Here is an 18,741-nt window from a genome sequence, read left to right on the forward strand (position 1 = left end):
GACGGCTGAGGGCCGCGGGTTCGGTGTCGTACTCTGAGCGTGGCGTAACGAATGCTGCGAGGCATTCACAGCGACCGCGCGTGTACGTTTCCCATACGCGGAAGAAGCCATTTTTTTCCCCTCGTGACCCTCTTCAGGTTACTTTGACCCATATGCAAACAGTTAATGACATCGGGTACATAGTTCTTGTCACCATATAATAGTCTGTATGCAGTTGAACCTAATTATCACGAAAACAGTAAGTTAGTTGCGTTTCGCTATATCCGATATTCCTTGTAGGAGTGGAAATCGAAACGCATGTTGGCGCCAAATGAATCGATCACACAGTTAGGTCAAGGGTAGTGTAGAGAACGTTTATTGTATACAGAACTGCTGTGTTCTAGTTGTGTCATGAATGATAATTAAGTCGACGGAAAGTCACCCTTTCCGTCGGTGGGATCTGAGTTCGCTACCTTTGGATCACGAGTTATTTGCGGACTGCTTCGAATTAGGAGTTATTATTATGAGCTATTTTAGGCTTCGAACCCAAGTAAAAAAAAAAACTGCTGAGTTATACTTGCATGCCTACTTGTGGCATTTGAAACTCAACAGATTGAAACTCATGAACGTGATGTCATAACAGAGCAAAGTGTGTTTAAGAAAACAGACCTGCCTTCTCATTGATTTGGAGAAGGGTGTAACACTATATATCTTTAGCAAATTTCTTAATGTCGCAACTACCATGAAATAAATGTGGCTGTGAATTGCTTTTCAACAAATGTTTTGCTTCGTACGCTATCTTTTTAGTTTTCATCCTCCGCAAACCAAATATTTTTTGACACTGCCGATGCGGCGATGGCGCTCGCGTTTTCGGTTTCGTTATATATAGAAATATAATAATACCTCGGTCAACATGAGCTTAGTTAACCAAATTCTGCATTCAGTTCTTTATAACCGATAACTCGCTGTGTCAGTGTTCGTTATAACTATGGTGAACTGTAAATGTTGCGTGTGCACCTTTCTGATGATTTGCCACGGGAGCGATCATCTTAGCGTAACGCTGTTATTTGGGAACGGCGAGTGGTAGTGCCCGTTGGGTGTACTGCAAACATACGCTGTTATTTGGGAACGGCGAGTGGTAGTGCCCGTTGGGTGTACTGCAAACATACTCGCTTACTGCCAGACGCTCATGATGTTGGCGAAATGTTGGCTAGCATCGGCTATGTAATTGTCAATTTTGACCCACTTCGCGAATGGCTGCTAGGGCTTCTATGTGTGATGAAGGTAAGTGTACACTGTGACCTCTGCTCTAGCGACAGGAATACACCCTCTGAGGGTCACCCGAGCTGCTTCTGCCTGGACCACTCTACGCCATTTTAACGAAGTCAGACCATGAAGCGCAGAAAGCTCTCACGATACACGGTAGTCAAAGTGGCCTGTTTCTAGTGGTGTAGAAGTCCTTTGACCCGTACGAAGGCGTGAAATGAAGGTGCTTCTCAGCCTTTGAGCCCCTTACCTTTTGCCATCTCATCCCCTACAGCGACCGAGAGTCATTTCTTTGTATCGTAAAGGTCGCGGTCATTGATTCATTATTTCGGTATCGCCAAAATGGATGTAATCGAAAGAGTACGAACTCTAGGTAGCCTCTATCTGTCGTATATAACGCCGTCCATAGTTACGTATAACAGCGTGAGAAATAATCACGAAATGAGGGGAATGGTTTGAATGTATCGTTTCTTTTTAGACACTACCAATGAAACCAAGTGACAATTAAACCAACTAAAGTGTATGGGACACTACTTGTGCAATTATTGTGACCTAAGTTTAAGTGAGTAAAAGAGAACGGAAGGCATGCTTCCCATCGGTAGGATTCAAAACCGTCGCCTTCGAATTACTCTTCGAATGCACTATCATTGCAGCTACGATGAAGGGCACTCCCTCATCCGCTTTGCCGAGTAATTGTGGGTGTTTTGTTCTGTGGGAGTGCGGCTTGTGCCCCTGCAGTGGCGTTGGCCATCACTGGAAACACCATCAGGAATATCTTGTAGGGCTAACTCGCACCCAGTTGACGGTACAGAGGAGCGCCTTCGCGTTGCGCTTCCACGGAACTGCAGTCGTGGGAGTCGAACGCTGATCCTCGTGCTCAGTAGTACATCTCCATGTAGCCACCCTTGACCTCCGCGACGGGCAGCTAATTAATGCACGAGAAAGTTTCCCGCCGTTGGTTATATTCGACCAGCGATATCCTTCTAAAACCGAAAATTGATTCTTTAATATTAGGTATCACATTTTGCTACCGCATTCCTTGTCTCCGCGCGCAGTCATTCGACTAGTTGAAAACATTAGCCAGTGGAGGCAACGATGCTAGCATAATGGTGTAATCCGGACTCGCAGTGACGGCAGCGCGACAAGATGAACACGATATCTCGCGTTCTGTTCAGCATTTGGCATGTCCAGAGAGGGAACAACTGCGGTCGGAATGGCAATGAGGTCCTCTTCGGCGGGTCGTGGTGGCAGATAGCGCGGGAGGACTCAGCGGGAGATCGCGGAGCAAAAAGGGTGGGGTGGGCATGCCAGATCGGTGCGGCCAACGACAAGAAGAGTCCGGGCGTTCGAGCGGCGCGGCAACTCGGGCGCGGCGCGACAAACAGTCGGCGGCAACCGACCGATGAAGAAGAAGAGGAGGGGGATCACGTAAGGAGGAGGTCAGCAGCGTGAGACTCGAAGGTGCGGCGGGGAATGCGCGGAACGCCGCCGCGTCCGTCGACTCTTCTTGTTTACTACTTCTTCCTCACCCGCGCAGCGCGGGAGATGCCAGGGAGCCGGATTAGACACCACCCTCTCCCTTCCTTACTACGCCCCCCTTGTCCTCCCTCTGTGTCTACCTAGTTTAGCATTGTTCTAACTTGGCCGCCCCCGGACGAGGAGGAGGAAGAAGAGGGTTAAGTCCGCCTCGTCATCGCGCCTCAATGTGTTTCTCGCCACCGCGGGCTGGTTATGGAGCTGCTCGCCGCCGCTGCTCCATGTCTGGTCGCCGCCAGCGAAAGGAGTTCCGGCGATATGGGCATCGAACCCTGCACGGCGAAGGCGAGTGTGAACGGACTGTGGAATGCTGGCGGCGACCGACTGGGAAGAACCTTCTGGCGCTCCTTCCTTCACTCGCATTCCTCTCTTTCTCTCTTTTTTTGCGTTGTTCACCGTCTCCCAAATGCCTTCTCGCTCTCGTTTTGCCCGCCACTTGATTGAGAGTGGAATAAAAAGCCCTTCTCCTTTGGCTGTACTATAAAGGATGTGTAAAGGGGTGCATTTTGAGAAACAGCGCGGTCGCTCGGCGCCTGGTATGCGACTGAATCGCAACTGGTCTGCGTTTGGTCTGCTGGTTTTTTATTTACATTCTTACTTCGACTTGACCAAGTAATCCTGAGCGTTTCCTGCTTCTGACAAAGTTAAGTTTTTTTCTATTCACTACAGATATACACTGGCGCCTGACATTCAACTGCGTAATAGACACAATCACTTTATGCTTCTTTCGTTCGCAACGTGTCGAAGAACGTGCTTGGGTGGTGGCGCTGCCCCCGCCGGCACAAGGCGCCTATAAGTCGGATACAGTATTACTGTGCAAGAGTCCTGTGCCCGCTGGGATAAGGTGTCGCTGTTGCCAGTGTCCGTACAAAGCATATGCATGGAGCAGATGTTGCGTATCAAAGAAAGTTGTTGGAAATATTTGAGAAATAAACTTGTTAGAAATTTTGAGACATTTTGAGAGTGTACTCGCGTGGGCGCAGATACTACTGGTGATATTTCGTTCGCGTGAAGAGAGTGCATAGAAAACGGGTATCGGTCCTTGTAATTACCCTAGTCACTGAAAAACATGAAACCAATACTATAGCTTACCTCAACGTTCCAATAAAATTTTGCGGGACGTCGATTCCGCGACAGGTTTCAAGTTCTGCGCTAGGAACTGCCAGAACTCAATGAATAATCGGAAATACAGCCACAGCCGAGTGAACACTCGATTTCGAGGGAGTGTGACGGTGCATAGTGCTCGCATAAGTTCATTTTCTTTCTCGGAAAAAATCTCGTGTCCTGTGCGCCTTTGTAATGGTGAGTGTACTTTCAGACGCAACGTGGCGTGATATTTAGGGCAGTTACTCATGTTTCACGTTTTAGTGCTCACAGTGAAACGCATATTGTCTCCGTGCCTTCGTTTATATAGCACATATCTCGATGATATAACCATGCTGGCTCTTTTTGCAGAGCGTCTGTCCAGTCTGGTGTCCGAGGCGGAGCGCAACACGGAGATCCTCTTTTCGGACGTGTACGCCGAGCGGGTCGCGGTCGAAGCCCGTGCCCCGGTCAGACGGCTGTTCCAGGCACTACGCCATCGGCTTGGCCTCCCTTCGGGCGCGTTGGAGGGCGCCGAGTCGGCCCGCGAGGATTCCCAGGACGACCCCGTGGACGCCTTCTTCGGCGACCTTTTCCCGCTGGTGTACTTCCACACGGTGAACCCGCGTCTGGCCGACTTCAGCGACGACTACAAAGCCTGCCTAAAGGGGGCGCAGGGCCGGCTCAGGCCGTTCGGCGACGCGCCGCTCAGGCTCAAGGTAGGGATGAGCACGTCGCATCACGTTAGGGCACGTACGATATAGTCATAGCTATAGTCAGATCTGTGCCCCTTTATTCCGTGGGAGACGAGGTTTATCGGTGGTGCGTTTCTGTGGTCATTCTGCGAATGCAAGTCGGCGCGTCACAGCGGAGCGCCGTCTAGAGAGATGACAGCAATTAGAAGCGCGCATGCAGTGAACGAGCCGAGTGAGCCCACCATCCGAGCGTGGTTGGTTTGGTTCTCTATCCCCACAATGCTATATGTTAGTGGCTACGACGCTACGCTGCTGTTAATGAAATCGTGGGTTCTGGCCGTTCACCGCGCCAAGGAAGCCGCTTCGAGGCAAGGTCCCGAAACCACACCCGCGGCGGCTGACCAGGCCCACTAAAGAAACGCAGGACTTGCTTATTATTGATTTGACAATAAGGTTTGCGTTCTTGAGTGAATGCTAGCATGTAGAGAGGGAGAATAAAGTGAGGGCAAGGCAGGGAGGTTAACCAGAAATTGGAGCATCTGGTTTGCTACCCTGCACTAATGGAAGGGAGAATGGGGAATAAAGGTGGGAAAGAAAGCGAACAGCGAAATAGACGCACGAAAGGGGAAAAAATAAGTGAGTTGGGGTGCCAAAGCCTATTCAATAGGCCACTATCACGCAAAAAGTTCAATAAGGCCTTCACTGATTTTCTGTGCGAAGACGTATAATGTCACCTTTCCAGCACTGACTATTCTGACAAAGGTATCTCGTCAAGACGAGCTAACGCAGCAGCTAGCTGCCGTCTTTGCACGCTGTAATGAGGGCAGTGTCAGGGAACGTGCTGTGTCGTTTCATCGCTGCTGCAATGGTCGCAAGCAGCACTGTCTTCCATGGCCAGCGTGTAAATTAATACTGATGTCTATGTAACATAAGCACATGTCACCAATTGCGCACTGTTGGGTACACATTCAACGGCCATTATAGCTCTGCGGAAAAGTTTTTAAATAGACATGACAGTTGATGCACTCGTGAGCTCAACAGGTGTGGTCAACGTCGGCAACACGTACAGGCTGGTGAAATCCAACCCTTTGGTTGCGCAAGTAACACAAGTCCGGCTTTTTCAACTGATGCATTCGTGGATCGAAATAGGTCTGAGAAACTGCCGCTTCCGCGCGGTATAAATATATGCGCTTCCGGTTGAGTAAAATGACAACGCCTGTTGCTCCGTGCCCGCTTTCCAAACAATGCGGCGGACGTCTCCGACGCCCGCGGTCTCCTTTCCATGCTCTCGCAACGGGAAACGCGACGACGCGCTGAGTCACATTTCCGGCGACGACCGTCGCACGCTGTCGTCTTGGCCGACCGTCAACGCAGGATCCTCTTCCAGCGTTCGCCGTTAAGTCGAGATCGTGAAAGCGCCGAGCACTCGCCGATGCCGATCGTAAATGTAGAGGACCCATAGGCGTGCGCAGGGTTTCCCTTCGTGGTGGAGGGCGAAGGTACGTCACGGTGCCCCCCTCCCTATTGTGTCAATGTAAGGGGCTGGCTTAGCGCCCCCCCTTCCTGACTCGCAGTGCCCCCCTCCCTAGTATGTGATTGCATATGGCTGACTTTGCGCCCCCCTCTTAGGTGTCTAGGGAGGGGGTGATTGCCCCCTCCCCCTGCCCCCCCCCCTTTCGTGCGCACGACTTTGTATATGCACATATGTGTCCCAGCTTCTTGCGTCCGAGCGCACACAAATCGTTCGCTAAGCGCTCGCTGAGGTTTTTCTACATGCTTGTTTGTGTGTTACGTTGCGTTTCAACACGCGTTATGGGTGACGTTTTGTGATCTGTGTACTCGCGAATATGATAATTCCTTCAACATGTACTAATGCTCTCACATGGGAGGCGTCAGTTGTGTGGAAAGGAAGGGGAGGAGGGGAGGGGGGGGGGCTTCGTCGACCCTGAACTCCACAGAGGTGTGCCATATTCTGTCTTCTACTTGTCCTGATTTTCTTACTTTGCGCCGAAGATTTATATATTCTTTTTCGTCCAAATGGTCCTCACTTTATTCCAGCACTCCGTTCTGCAACTGCATACCCCATCACCCACTATAAGCGGCTCCATGCGCGTATAATTCTTGAATAAACCTTGCGTAAACAAACTCACAGATATGTATCACAGCTGTTATTGCACGCCGCTTTCTTAATACACTGTTAGTTCGGCTTAACCGCCCACTGTGCAAATGAGGAGCCAAAACTTCGTTTCTCCATTTTATAAGTGTACGGCAAACCACTCGATCCGCGCGACAGAGTTCAATTTCAGAACTTGACAAACATTTATTACATGATATTTGCTCTTAGAATGTGCGAAGGTTGTAAATAATAGTAAGTACGAACGTTGGAAAACAGTTTGAGAGAGAGAGAGAGTTATTTTAATGGGGAGCTGGAGACGTTTGCTCTGCTTGATGCGAAGTTTGGTCTAGAAACATCTCTGTTGTCAATTGACATCGATATATGTCCTCATCACGACGCAGGTTGAAATTTAATTTGTTAATCCATTGGCGCGCTGCATGTGATTAGGCCGGTCTACGAGACGTTGCTGATGTGGAACATCGTATTTGTGTAGGAGGTGTAACGGGCCAATCATCTCCTATCATTGCCTTTTGGCGAAGCCCATTTTTCCCGAGTATCTGAGCCGAACACACAAAACTTAATCTTCCGTAAGTTGTATTCGTCACCGGCTGGCCTAATTCACCATTACTGCGACCAGCCAGATTGGATTGGCCGGAATTGTCTTGCAAGCAGTTGCAGCGTCTTTTTCTGCATATACGTTCCTTGGCCTCTGACTTGAGATGTAGAAACGTGAAAGTTGCCGCAAAATGTACCAATTCTGGTGCCTGCCTCGCACACTGGTGGACAGGATACCTCGAGAGTTCTGAGATGAAAAGGTGAAGAACATAAATGTAATGGCGACAGTGTAATGTACCGAACTTAACAAGTGTCGTTCGATGTTGTACACGAGCCGTGTCCTCCCAGGAAAGTGAAAACAACATATCTCCGCATGCTCTCTCTAGGTATGCACAAAGCGACCCCGTAGATATACGTACTGGACAAGCTAGTCGTCATTCAATTGTGTATACAAATGCACCAAGACAAAACAAAACACAGCATAGGCCAGCGTGCGGACATTTTCGGCGCGTCACCCACCCGTATACCCCGGGGGCTCGTTCGCGAAATGAGAGCTTTCGCCTCTGACGCCCGACGCGACGGCTTTGGCAAATGATCGCCTCGGATCGGTGCGGGCGCTGTCGTGGTGACGGCGTCAGTGAGAGGCGGGCCTCCAAGAACAATGGAAGCTGGCGGATGGTTCGGCAACGATATCTGGTCGCTCGTCGTCGCCCGGTGACGGATATGCGCGGCGGCCGCCCGACAGGCAGGGTGCCAGCGGTAGTCTGGGTCGTTACGGCTTCGTCGGCGACCTCCATTTCGCGGCGGCTGTCTTTTTCGCGGAAGGCGAGCGACTCGCCATCACTCATCGTTTCGGGACGGAGCGCGTCAGCGGGCAGCGCCCGACGCCCTTGCGTCACCCGAGTGATGGACGCGCACGTCGCCGCGCATATGTACGTGCGGCGCGGATCTCGGCGGCGCCTGTCGCTTTTACTGTATTCAGATTTAGAAAAGACGGCGAGCGGAGGCAGTTCGCAGGCATGCACGGTTGTCGGCGGCGGCGAGGCGCGACGTCCAAGGTGTAGCAGACACAGTCAGCACGAACAGTCGACTGCACCATGGACTAAATGTTTTCGTGATTGAAGTGTCGAGTAGTAGAAGTGGTAAGAAGCGCAGTAGTAGCATGTGTGGCACTTAACAAACCGCTAGTATAGTATAGCTTATGCAGCAGCAGAAGTGAGTGGCGTAGTCAGGGGGCGGCACACCGCGCCCTTGCCCCCACCCTGTTCCCGGATGCGAAGTCCGAAATAACTGCATGGGCTTCTGCGCGCCTGGCTGGTAGGAGTACATGCAGCTTGCGTGACTGTAGTATTGGAGAAGAGTAGGTAAGGGGGTAACAGGAGCAGCAATATGTAACAGCAAAGGTAGTTTCGTCGTTCGTGGTTTAGTATAAGGTATAGGCGCACATGGTGTAGGCATTTGTGATGTTTTGACTTCCTTCTGTCGTCCGTGTTTGCATGCCCTTTCTTTCTCAATATAGTGTATCTCGCATTTATTCAGAAATCGAAGGGTAAGGTAGTGCATACGGCGGTAGGCTAGATGCACGTAAGAAGATTTCTAGCCATTGACTTGGGGATTTTTGCCACGTACCGTTTTCGGTGCAGTTTGTACATACGGGCCACGACAACCATCTGGCACGAGGTCGACAGCTGTTTGTGCAGTTGACAGTGGGCTAATCATTTATTCGGAAAGGAGTGCTCCAGTCCCCGGCATATTAGACGATTAAGCGACAGACATTACCGCCGGGGTACAGTGCAGCGGATGTTGTGCGGGAAGTGTACGCTGTAACTGCGACAAGTTTGCTGCGCGCACTTTCGTGTCTTTTTCCTTATTTTTTATCCACGCCGTTTTCTACTTAAAATACACAATTCGACTCAAAAGAAGTGCTCGTATTGTGTTGCATACTGAATTTCGTTTAAAAACTGCCGCGCTCGATGAAGTGAACAGAGATGTCAGCCGTTGTATGAGCGAAATAGACAAAAGTGACGGGGGAAGGTACAGTCTCATTCAAACGCCGCAGCTGCTTTGCAGAAATGCAGCCCGCTTGATTGATCCTCGGCGAGACATAACCTTCCTTTTGCATCTACATGCACGATGGGGAGAACAGAGCTGCAGTTAGCGCTTGTCCTGTCTATTCAATCTTTAATAGAACTCAAGTTTATCGCGTGTCGATCAGTGGGAATCCATTCCAACGAATCTATTTAACCGGCGAACCGCAGGCGGTCGAACATGATTTTGCAGTCCCCTTAACGGGGCGATACCTCGCAATGCCGTTTGGGGGATCACCCACTCGCTTCGTTCGTTCACTTGTTCGCTGGGCCTACCCGTGTGTGACGGCGTGTCGGGTTATGTGGGCATTGCGCGCTTAAGTGAGCCGCCTTAACATGGAAGGTTTGTTGCGGTGGCTACGTTGTTTCATAGACGATTGATTCACCCGCCATTGTCACGAGAACGTTTGGCGGCAGCATCACGTCTCGTGCACAGCCACACGTGGCAGGTGTGCTTGCACACCTGGTGCATCCAGGGAGCGTATAGTTGTTGCAAATATGTACATATAGGGTACACACGAAGACCGCACTTTCGGAGTATTGAAGAGAGTGGCAGAACGAAGACGCCACAGATTCGCCGCAAGAGCGAAGCAAAAGCGGGAATGTCCCACGCAATAAGGCTATAGCAGCACACTCCTTAAGGTATGAGACTTGGCGTAGCCCAAACAAAACCTTAGGGTTAAAAAAAAACGTGGCCGCTGACGCGAGCGACGTGCATGTTTGTGCTGTCTTAGGCTTCAACGCGAACTTGGGATGGGAACAGAACACGTACAAGGGAAGGGTATAAGCCGTCCGCCGATCCCCTGTAAAAGACATCACAGGTGCAGCCACGCCCGACTGGCCAAAGCACATATTGCTCTATCAGGGCAACGCAGCGACTTCACGAGTTCCTTTTGAACCGAGTAGCAGTTGCACCACGTGACGCATCCATAGGCGTTTCGCTAATGGGGCAAGCATTGAATGAACAGAACGATCCCGATATCTATGGTTTATCCGATTAACATAATAATATATAGGGTTTTTACCCGGCCAAGTGGTACTCCGATATCAGAAGCCCCTATAAAGGAGGGATCAGCTTTCGGCCTTCCAGAGAACCCACGATGCGGCGGTCATGGCTCATAGCCTACCCGTCCCAACGTGGGAGAAGCGCACCGCGCGCTAGTAGCGTCACACAGGACTCTTAAATAAAGTTTCACCATCTATTCTATTCATCTATACGTCCCAAAACCGCGATGTGAGTCACGCCGCAGTGGAGGGCTCCGGAAATTTCGACCAGCTGGTGTTCTTTAACGCGCACCGACACGTCACAGCACAAGGGCCTGCATGTGGCCTTCACCAAAATGCCGCGGACGGCATCGAACCGGTGATCTGCGGGCCAGCAACCACCGCGGCGGACAGTGGATCCGATCTGAAACGTTCTCTAAGAAGCAGGTTCAGCGTCAGGTGCGCACTGTCTGCGTTACACGGCGCCACGGTCATCGTTCATTTGTCAGTGCTCAGCAGATGCTCGGCGACTCGTATACGTAGGCTTTAGCATCAATGATTGGTTGTTGGCGATCTTTTGCATTTTTTTTTTGCTCATATGGCTTTGGGCGGCAGCAAATTCTGTACACAGTAAACGACGGTGAAGCTACCATATACCGTACGAAGGCGAAGATCGATCACATCTCCCTATCCTTGATCGTGGTAGGAAAAGGAATGTGGTCATCCACGCGCGACTCCTGCGTACGCGACGTTGAAGTCGACCATCCTCAACCGCATCCACTGATCGAGGCGTGACGCAAATCACGCCTGTGCGCATTCTTCCTTGTTGTATACAGTCTAAGGGCCGTTTTTGTCTAGACGGTTGAAGTGCACTTGGATGACACTTTACTGGAGATTAAAAAAGTAATATGGGTTCTTTTCGCAGGTTTGAAAAGCACTTCTGAATAGTGGCTCGGTTGATTATGTACGACGTGCAAGCGATCTCGCCTGAACGATGTATTCCCAGGGCAGCGGCGCATGCATGCGAAATACGCGATGGCCAACAAAGAGGCTTCAGTTGTGGTCCCACGTCCGCGTAGAAGCCGGCGGCCAAGGACGTGAAGTTACCCGACTTGAATAACGGCAACAACCGAACTGCGTTGGTTTACCTCTTGTGCACGGCCCCAGAAAAATTCGAAGCTTCGCGCTTAACAAATAGTTGAACGCGCAGCTGTCGCGATATCAAATATTTTCGAACTTGCTATGCACCCACTATATTGGTGCAGTTGCCTTTTGTAGTGGGTGACTGGCTGTAAACTAGGAAGTCATTATGTTAATCCCTTGTTTTTGTGCACCCGATGGCAATGTATACGCTTGTACCGCGCATTATCACGAAAATATTTTGTGTTGTATAGTGAAGCATGCATACAATACGCGAGTTTCTGCAAAGCATGAAAGTTACTTTCACTGCATTTCTAAGCAGAGGGTGTTATTTTCATTTTATTCACAAGCAGAGGCGTGACTTTGTGGTAGAACACCCGATTTCCACTCATACGACCCAGGTTGGATCCCCCACTCAGACCCAGAATTCTTTATTATTTTCATATTTCTTGATTTTTCAGTCACGCAAAGATGTTTTTTCGCTCCCAACCTCCCACGCCGGAAGTGCTGCAAAACTAGCTCTTTAAAGTTATCGTGTTAATATCAAAAGTGTGTTTGAGATTCCTGGTTCTCATTGCAACATAGACTTGCGCTCAACGCATAACACGCATAGACTCGCGATACATTGCCTCAATTGGTAGTATGTCGCAATGAAAAGAAAACAGAGAAAAAGATTCGAGAGTCGGGAAAGAAAGCAGTATTAATGCTTGAGCAACAAGGGGATGTTATACCGCTTGCTTTCACTTAAGAGAAGCCGCTTTGTGGAGCCGCTGGCGAGTGCATGAGAGAATGCGTGTTGCATAGAGGAGCGGACAATGGCACCCCGCAGCTCCGGCAATGGCCTTATTCTTCTTGTTATCGTCTCTCCCAGGCTCTTGGAAAAAACGGTATACACAGGAGAGGGTCACTTCGCTCATGGTGGTCACACATTTCAACGGTCGAAAAATAGATCGCATGTAGTGACCTGCGAAGCAGTGTCAATAATAAATAAGAGGGGTGACCTTGCTCTGCGAGCAACGTGCAGCTAATTCGTTCTGAATGTTCGTCGTTCCATCACGCCCGTCGTTGCACAATGCAGCTTCACGTTCTTCCTTTCTCTCTCACACAGTTTCCTACATGCAACGCGATCACTTGTGGTCGAGCCATGGGTCGAAATCTTTCAGTGGAATGAAATTACTTGCGGAAGCACACGTCGTACCAGGACCGTACCCCAGGATCACAATTATCTTTTCTTTCGGAGGGGACTGGGGTGGGTGGAATGTGGAACAGCTGTCTTTGGCAACTGGTAGTCGTTGCGAAGGCATGTAAATGTTCTAACATCACCCGAAACTTTAAAGCACGAAACAAATGGGAGGGGTGTCAGACTCTTTTCAATCAGCGCCCCCTCCCCCCCCTACCCCACCTCTTCGGTTCCGGTTTGCGTCGTACCATGATGTGTAGGCGCTTCCTGCGTCGCTCCTGGCCAGTTGGTCTCGTTGAGCTGTTTTTCGCCTTGCTGAAGCGCTAAACAGCGTTTTCGCGGAAAACTGAATCGCTGCAAACGACGTTGAACAGTTGTATTGCAAACACATTGCTGGCTCGGAACCTATGTTTCGCGTACCCGCTTTAAATATAGGAATTTTCATTGGCTAATTCAAAAATAGAACATGTTCTCGATTCCCGCGGCTCATATTTTTCGATTAATGCATTCCTCAGCGAGCGACATGCATTTGTTTATAAATGCCACGCAGCGCTATGATCACTATGTTCTGTGAACGCCACGTAGAGGTCGCGGAGAGGGTTCAGTTTATTGTGCATATGTGCGGGGCTGTACCCGGGAATTTCTTTTGGCGGTGGAAAGGGGGAGGGAGCTTCACGTGTGGAACGACTAATTATGGCAACTTATGACCGGTGTGAAGGCTTGTAAACACCTTAGTATCACCCGAAAAGTTAAAACATAGAAAAATTTCGGGGCCTCTGAGGACCCCCTCAACTCCCCCTAGTCACGGCCCTGTATATTATGTGTGTATGTATGAAGCGAACAGTTACGTGAAGTAGCTTTTCTTTATTTTGGTGTGATTCATTGTATATATCGCACTGGTTGCAATTAATGGTCTTACCTCAGTTCCTCTGATGGCCGTTCCGGGGCTTACAGTATATAGTAACGAACGAAGTGACAAACATTATCCTGTTGCTTGCAGAGTTCCCTGGCCGAGTCCCTAGGCGCCGTTCACACTGTACTTCGAGCCACGCGACTGGCGCTTGAAGTCGTCAACGCTTCCAGCTCGCCTCCGGATGACGCCGAACCGCATTGCAGCCGGGCCCTGGCCCGAGCTCTGGGCTGCGGAGCCTGTACCTCGCTGCCGCCCACGACGATGGGAAAAGGTGAGTGCAATAATTCATTGTCAGGGTCTTCAGCTCAGATCAGCTAGTGGGCCGCAGTGAAAATAATAATCCCGCAAGGGCCGTACCAGTGAACATGACATCGGAGTAGAAGGGAAACTTAACAGAAGGACTGAAGGAGGAAAGAGGGAGGGGGACGTAACAGAAGATTATAAATAATCTGTTTTTTTCCCGTATATCGTTTATGGGTCATTTCTGAAGGGGATTCGGCGTCGAAGGTTTCGATCCTTCAACGTGTATTGATTGAAATCTGGGCGCTGGTTCTGTAACAGAGTTTTTGTTGCACCGCATCCATGGGGTACAAAAAAGAGGGAAAAAAATCTTGAGGCCAGTCGAGTCTGCGTAGCACGCCCGAACGAAGCGTTAACAATTGCAATAGGCGAGGAAGTGATGTCAGTCCAGTTTAGTAAAACCATACAAATTCAGTCACCAAGTCATAAAACAAAAACATGGAAGGGGGGCGGGACAGTGATGTGCGGGTGCGGATAGCTATCACAAGGTCCATGGGCCGCGTGTTTGAGACACCTGATTAAGGAGTGTCATATCCTTGCCGTGCGTACGAAGGGGGCGGGTGGGGGGGCACCTTAAAGTCACTTAAAAGGGGGGCGCTCCAATGAACTTCCGGTCCTCTTAAAGGGGGACCCTGCGCACGCTTGGTCATATCTACTAGTTCGCTCGTTTTTGTATTTCACTGTTGTGTATGCGCGCCCGTACCCAAGGTCAAATGCCTTCATTCACTAAACAATTACTAGCTACTTATTGCCTATTCTAAAAGATTGTCGCACGCTTCAACGGAAAGTAAAGTGATTTCCTAATAATAATTTTGAATTGTATTTCCAACTTGTACACCCGACAGAAGCCTATGTCGGGAAGTGCGAGCGGCGACCGCGGTTTGACGAAACCGCACCACTGCGCCGTCTGACGGAGCGTCCGCTATCGAGCCATCGCGGTGCGCGTCCGTTCGCGATATTTTTTCTTACTCGCTTGCAGCGGGGTTAAAAGACATGGCTGATTGCACGTAGCTGATCCATATGCTGTCGTCGCGAACCAGAGGGGCGGTGATCATCCAGCCTTCGGAGAACATTGCCTGAGTGTTAGAATGGGAATATTTATTTACTCGCGGATGCGATCCACTGCCGCGCCTGTGGTAATCTGGGCGACGCTTCCCAGGCGTTTCGCCTCTCGTCGAAAGTTTCGGTTTCCATGCGCGCACGTGCTGACTTTGGGTACTCACCACGGTGATGAGTACCCGACGTGGCTAACGCACTCGGCTGCTGACCTGCTGGTTGCGGGAGAGAATCCCGGGCCCGGCGGCTGCATTTTCGATTGAGGCGGAAATGTTTTAGGCCCATGTGCTCTGATTTGGGTACACGTTGAAGAACCCCAGGTGGTCGAAATTTCCCGAGCCCTCCTCTACGGCGTCTCTCATAATCATATGGCGGTTTTGGGACGTTACACCTCAACAATTACATTATCATAATATTATTGACTTCGGGTGTCGGGAACTTCGAGGGTGGCAGAGGTTCTGGATTCTGAAGTGCGTCGGTACAGAGAGAGAGAGGAAGGGTGACAGTGTGAAGACGTGAAATACAAAATGGCGTGGCGACAACTTTCTTGACATCACTTTGAAAGCCACAGAACCAAACCGCACGACTGTTACCGTGCCAAAAAATAGTACCTCAGTTTACAGATAATTTTCTCATTTGCCTTGCTGAAATAAACGCTGCTTTGTTTATTACGAGACTCGAACAGCTGCGCATAGTCTCATGTGAAATACAGTTGTTCACTTTGAAATGAAAAGCACCATTTTCTTTCCATTTGTTAGACAGCACCACTTTTCAGCCCACCAGTTTTTTATGATGGTAAACATGGCATCCACGGCGTAACTATATAATAGATTGTAACCTATTATACAGACGTGTCACGTGTTACAGGTAATTGAGAAATGGCGTTTAGAAATGATCGCGACATTATCTAAACCGATCTGTAACTTTACTTAAACTCGGAAAAATGCCGACGGTCTTGTACATGAAAGTCTTGAAAACAAAACCTAGAAGGAAGGAGTGAATGGTCATGTTTTCGCGGTTACAGTGGCCAAAAGGAATGGAAAGACCTCAATGTTGGCACCGACCTGCTCGGGGCTGTGTGTAAATGCCGCCCGGGGTGGCTGCCTGGCTGCACTGGAGGACCTAGAAGCACCCTGGAATGACCTGGTATCCTCCCTGCACCGCCTCCTTCCACGATTGGTGGGTGCTTACAGTCTGGATGAGGCCTTGTCATTGCTGGACTCGAGGGTGTCTGAAGCTGTCATCCACGCCATGGAGAATGGTCCCGAGCTTGTGAAAAGGGTGCGTATTGTGCCTCGACTTGTTGCATGCTACAGGCAGAAGGACCTCGCATGTTTATCATATTCACTGCAGTTCATTTAACAGCGGTGACGAACATAATGAACATGTGGCAATATTCATGCTAGATTCCATGTTCACAAACAATTGAATATCTAGTTAGATGTCATTTTGAAAGATTTGAAATTAATAACACAAAATGCTGGCATAAGGGAATACGGCTGCACCAAGGAGCGAATTAAGCGGCCTTCTGTGCTGTCTCTCTCTTGAATGGGGTGTAGGCAGTTTCAATAAATGCAGCATGTACACTAGGATGAGCCGCCTACTGATTTCAGTGATCGATGAATCTCAATAGAAATGGCACGCTCATTCGATCAAAGTTTGCAGTTGTTGCCTAAATGACTTCGCCTCCCCCCCCCCCACCCCCCCCGACCTCCATGGCAACCCTTCATGCTCCTTTGCCCAACCGAACCAACTGGCGAGCTTCATCTCTGCTTGAGCCGCGCCTGTCAGCAGCTTTCGTTTGTACATAGAAGATACAACGGGCTGGACGATTATATTCATTTGGAGTTATAGGAAACATAATAACAATGGCAAAAATGCACCTCTAGTGTCCATGTAATTGATATTGAAATAAAATATTTATGTCAGGAAAATTAGGCCTGCTGCATGAATGTGTCACTACTTGCTTTAATGCCAACCACCATTGTGCTGAGTGTGTCCTGTTGAGGATATAATGGCCATTTCAGCATAACGCAGTTAATTCGTTTGTAAATTTCAAGGAATGTGATAAACGGAAGTGATTTGAGCTGAATAAGCATATCTGCAGAAATCGTGCACAGAGCTCTTAGGTGTGCATCTGAATAAGTGTGCTGATACTACAAAGACATGTAGGAAGGCAAGTACACTTCTACAAAGCACCAGTCGCATGCCTGACCAAATGTTTCTAGGATAAACATTGAAGAGGGAAGGCTTTATGAATAAAGAACGTTTATCTAATGTACATTTAGTTGAATGGGAACGTGGTGGGCAGCGGCCCATTCATATTCATTATTTTCCACAGTTATGGTTCCAGTATCCTGTTACATGCGAAACTGTTCTATGCGAAAAAATTGATGCACTCGATTACTTTTGGGTGCCCCTTAAAAAACCCTCCAGGGTTGGAGATTATCCAAGATCCGGGGTTGTTTTAAAATGTTCAATGTATCATTTTTTATAATCCATATTTTTTACATTCAAACAGGCATTGACAGTTGCACTCACCTGTCAGAACCATCCTATGTTTCGGCTAGGCACGACCACTCCAAGAAAGTACAAGCGTTTAGTTCCAACATAAATCATTTTTCCAGGTCTTTTTTTCTACAAACTGTATGAGATTGGAACGTGTTATGAGAAAACTATGTTTCTGTATATGATCATTATGATTTTTATTTGTGATTCTGTTTACAATAATGTATTGTTGTCCTAGTGTTTGTCTTTCTTTTCTTGAGCTTTCTGGTAATTTTGAACACGCTAATCTGCTGTTTACCTTGATGGTGACCATGTTTTATATCTTTTTGTTGCTTGTCACTACAAAATATGTAGATTGTGACCCTAAACATGTCTCCCCTGTGATGATGCCTTCGAGGCAAGGCAGGTATCTTGTAAATAAATAAATAAAGTTTAAACAAAGAAATAAGCTATAATAATCATGGCAATAAGTTGTTTCAAAACAATGGTTATTAGAAGCTTGAATATAGCAGCTGAGGCCTCTTTTTTTTCTCTTTCAGGTGAAGTTGGAGTGTGGTGACCCTCGGCGGCGCCCAGGTAGCACTAATCATACAAATTTGCCTGCTGCGACTGGGCGGAGAACGTCAGGTGCAACTTTGCGAGGTGCTGACGCTGCGCTGCGGTCACGGCAGCGTGAGCTTTTGCGGCAGCTGAGCGCCTCACGCACCCTTTTCTCATCTCTCGCTGGCGCTGTTTGTGACCCTGATGTGGTGGCTCCGCCTCCTTGCTGGAATGGCATCCAGATTGGAAGGTGCGTATTGGGTTGTGGTGTGCCCCGGTACTGCGAACAATGGAACCTCTTCTCAGTTCTAACAAATCAAGTGAAAAATGCTTTCATTATGGATTTAAAATGGTATGAATATATATGTCCACAGCAGATTTCCAGATACAAAGAGATTGTGGTTGTGTAGATGATGACCTTTTTATATTGAGGTTTGAGTATATCCTATTTTAAACACAAGATAAGTCACAAATAGTAAGAGTCACACTTTTGCCCAAATTGCATAGCAGTGATAAGGTTAACAAGGGAAAAAATTTATAGTTTTAACTGCCATATGTCGCTTACAGGAAGTGTTTGTATCAAGTATATGGGGGAAGCTTTCATCTATAATGTACTAATAGTATCATGGGGCTGGGCTATTGCTTGTTTTATTCATGCAGGATCTTAGAAATATGGGAGAACTCGATCATGTGAACGGTTGATACCTATCCTTCAAGTACTGCCTATTCTTGTATGTTAGTAAACATGGAACATACAGTGTTGCCTGTATGGCAGACCGTGAGTGCGTGTTTTTTAGCAGAAA

At 48.7% G+C, this 18,741-nt stretch overlaps 1 protein-coding gene across 1 annotated transcript in view; it reads left to right on the plus strand.

Annotated features, from left to right (window-relative positions):
* The window catches only part of dally (division abnormally delayed protein), a 119,189-nt gene that overhangs the window by 95,675 nt on the left and 4,773 nt on the right, over nucleotides 1-18,741 (plus strand). Inside the window, exons 3-6 of the mRNA XM_037429644.2 lie at nucleotides 4,237-4,583; nucleotides 13,622-13,805; nucleotides 15,915-16,171; nucleotides 17,938-18,188. Coding sequence (XP_037285541.2) covers nucleotides 4,237-4,583; nucleotides 13,622-13,805; nucleotides 15,915-16,171; nucleotides 17,938-18,188 — 1,039 coding nt within the window. The remainder of the gene's footprint in view (nucleotides 1-4,236; nucleotides 4,584-13,621; nucleotides 13,806-15,914; nucleotides 16,172-17,937; nucleotides 18,189-18,741) is intronic.

This window comes from Rhipicephalus microplus, chromosome 1, assembly GCF_043290135.1.
Source record: "Rhipicephalus microplus isolate Deutch F79 chromosome 1, USDA_Rmic, whole genome shotgun sequence".
Taxonomy (NCBI): Eukaryota; Metazoa; Arthropoda; class Arachnida; order Ixodida; family Ixodidae; genus Rhipicephalus; species Rhipicephalus microplus.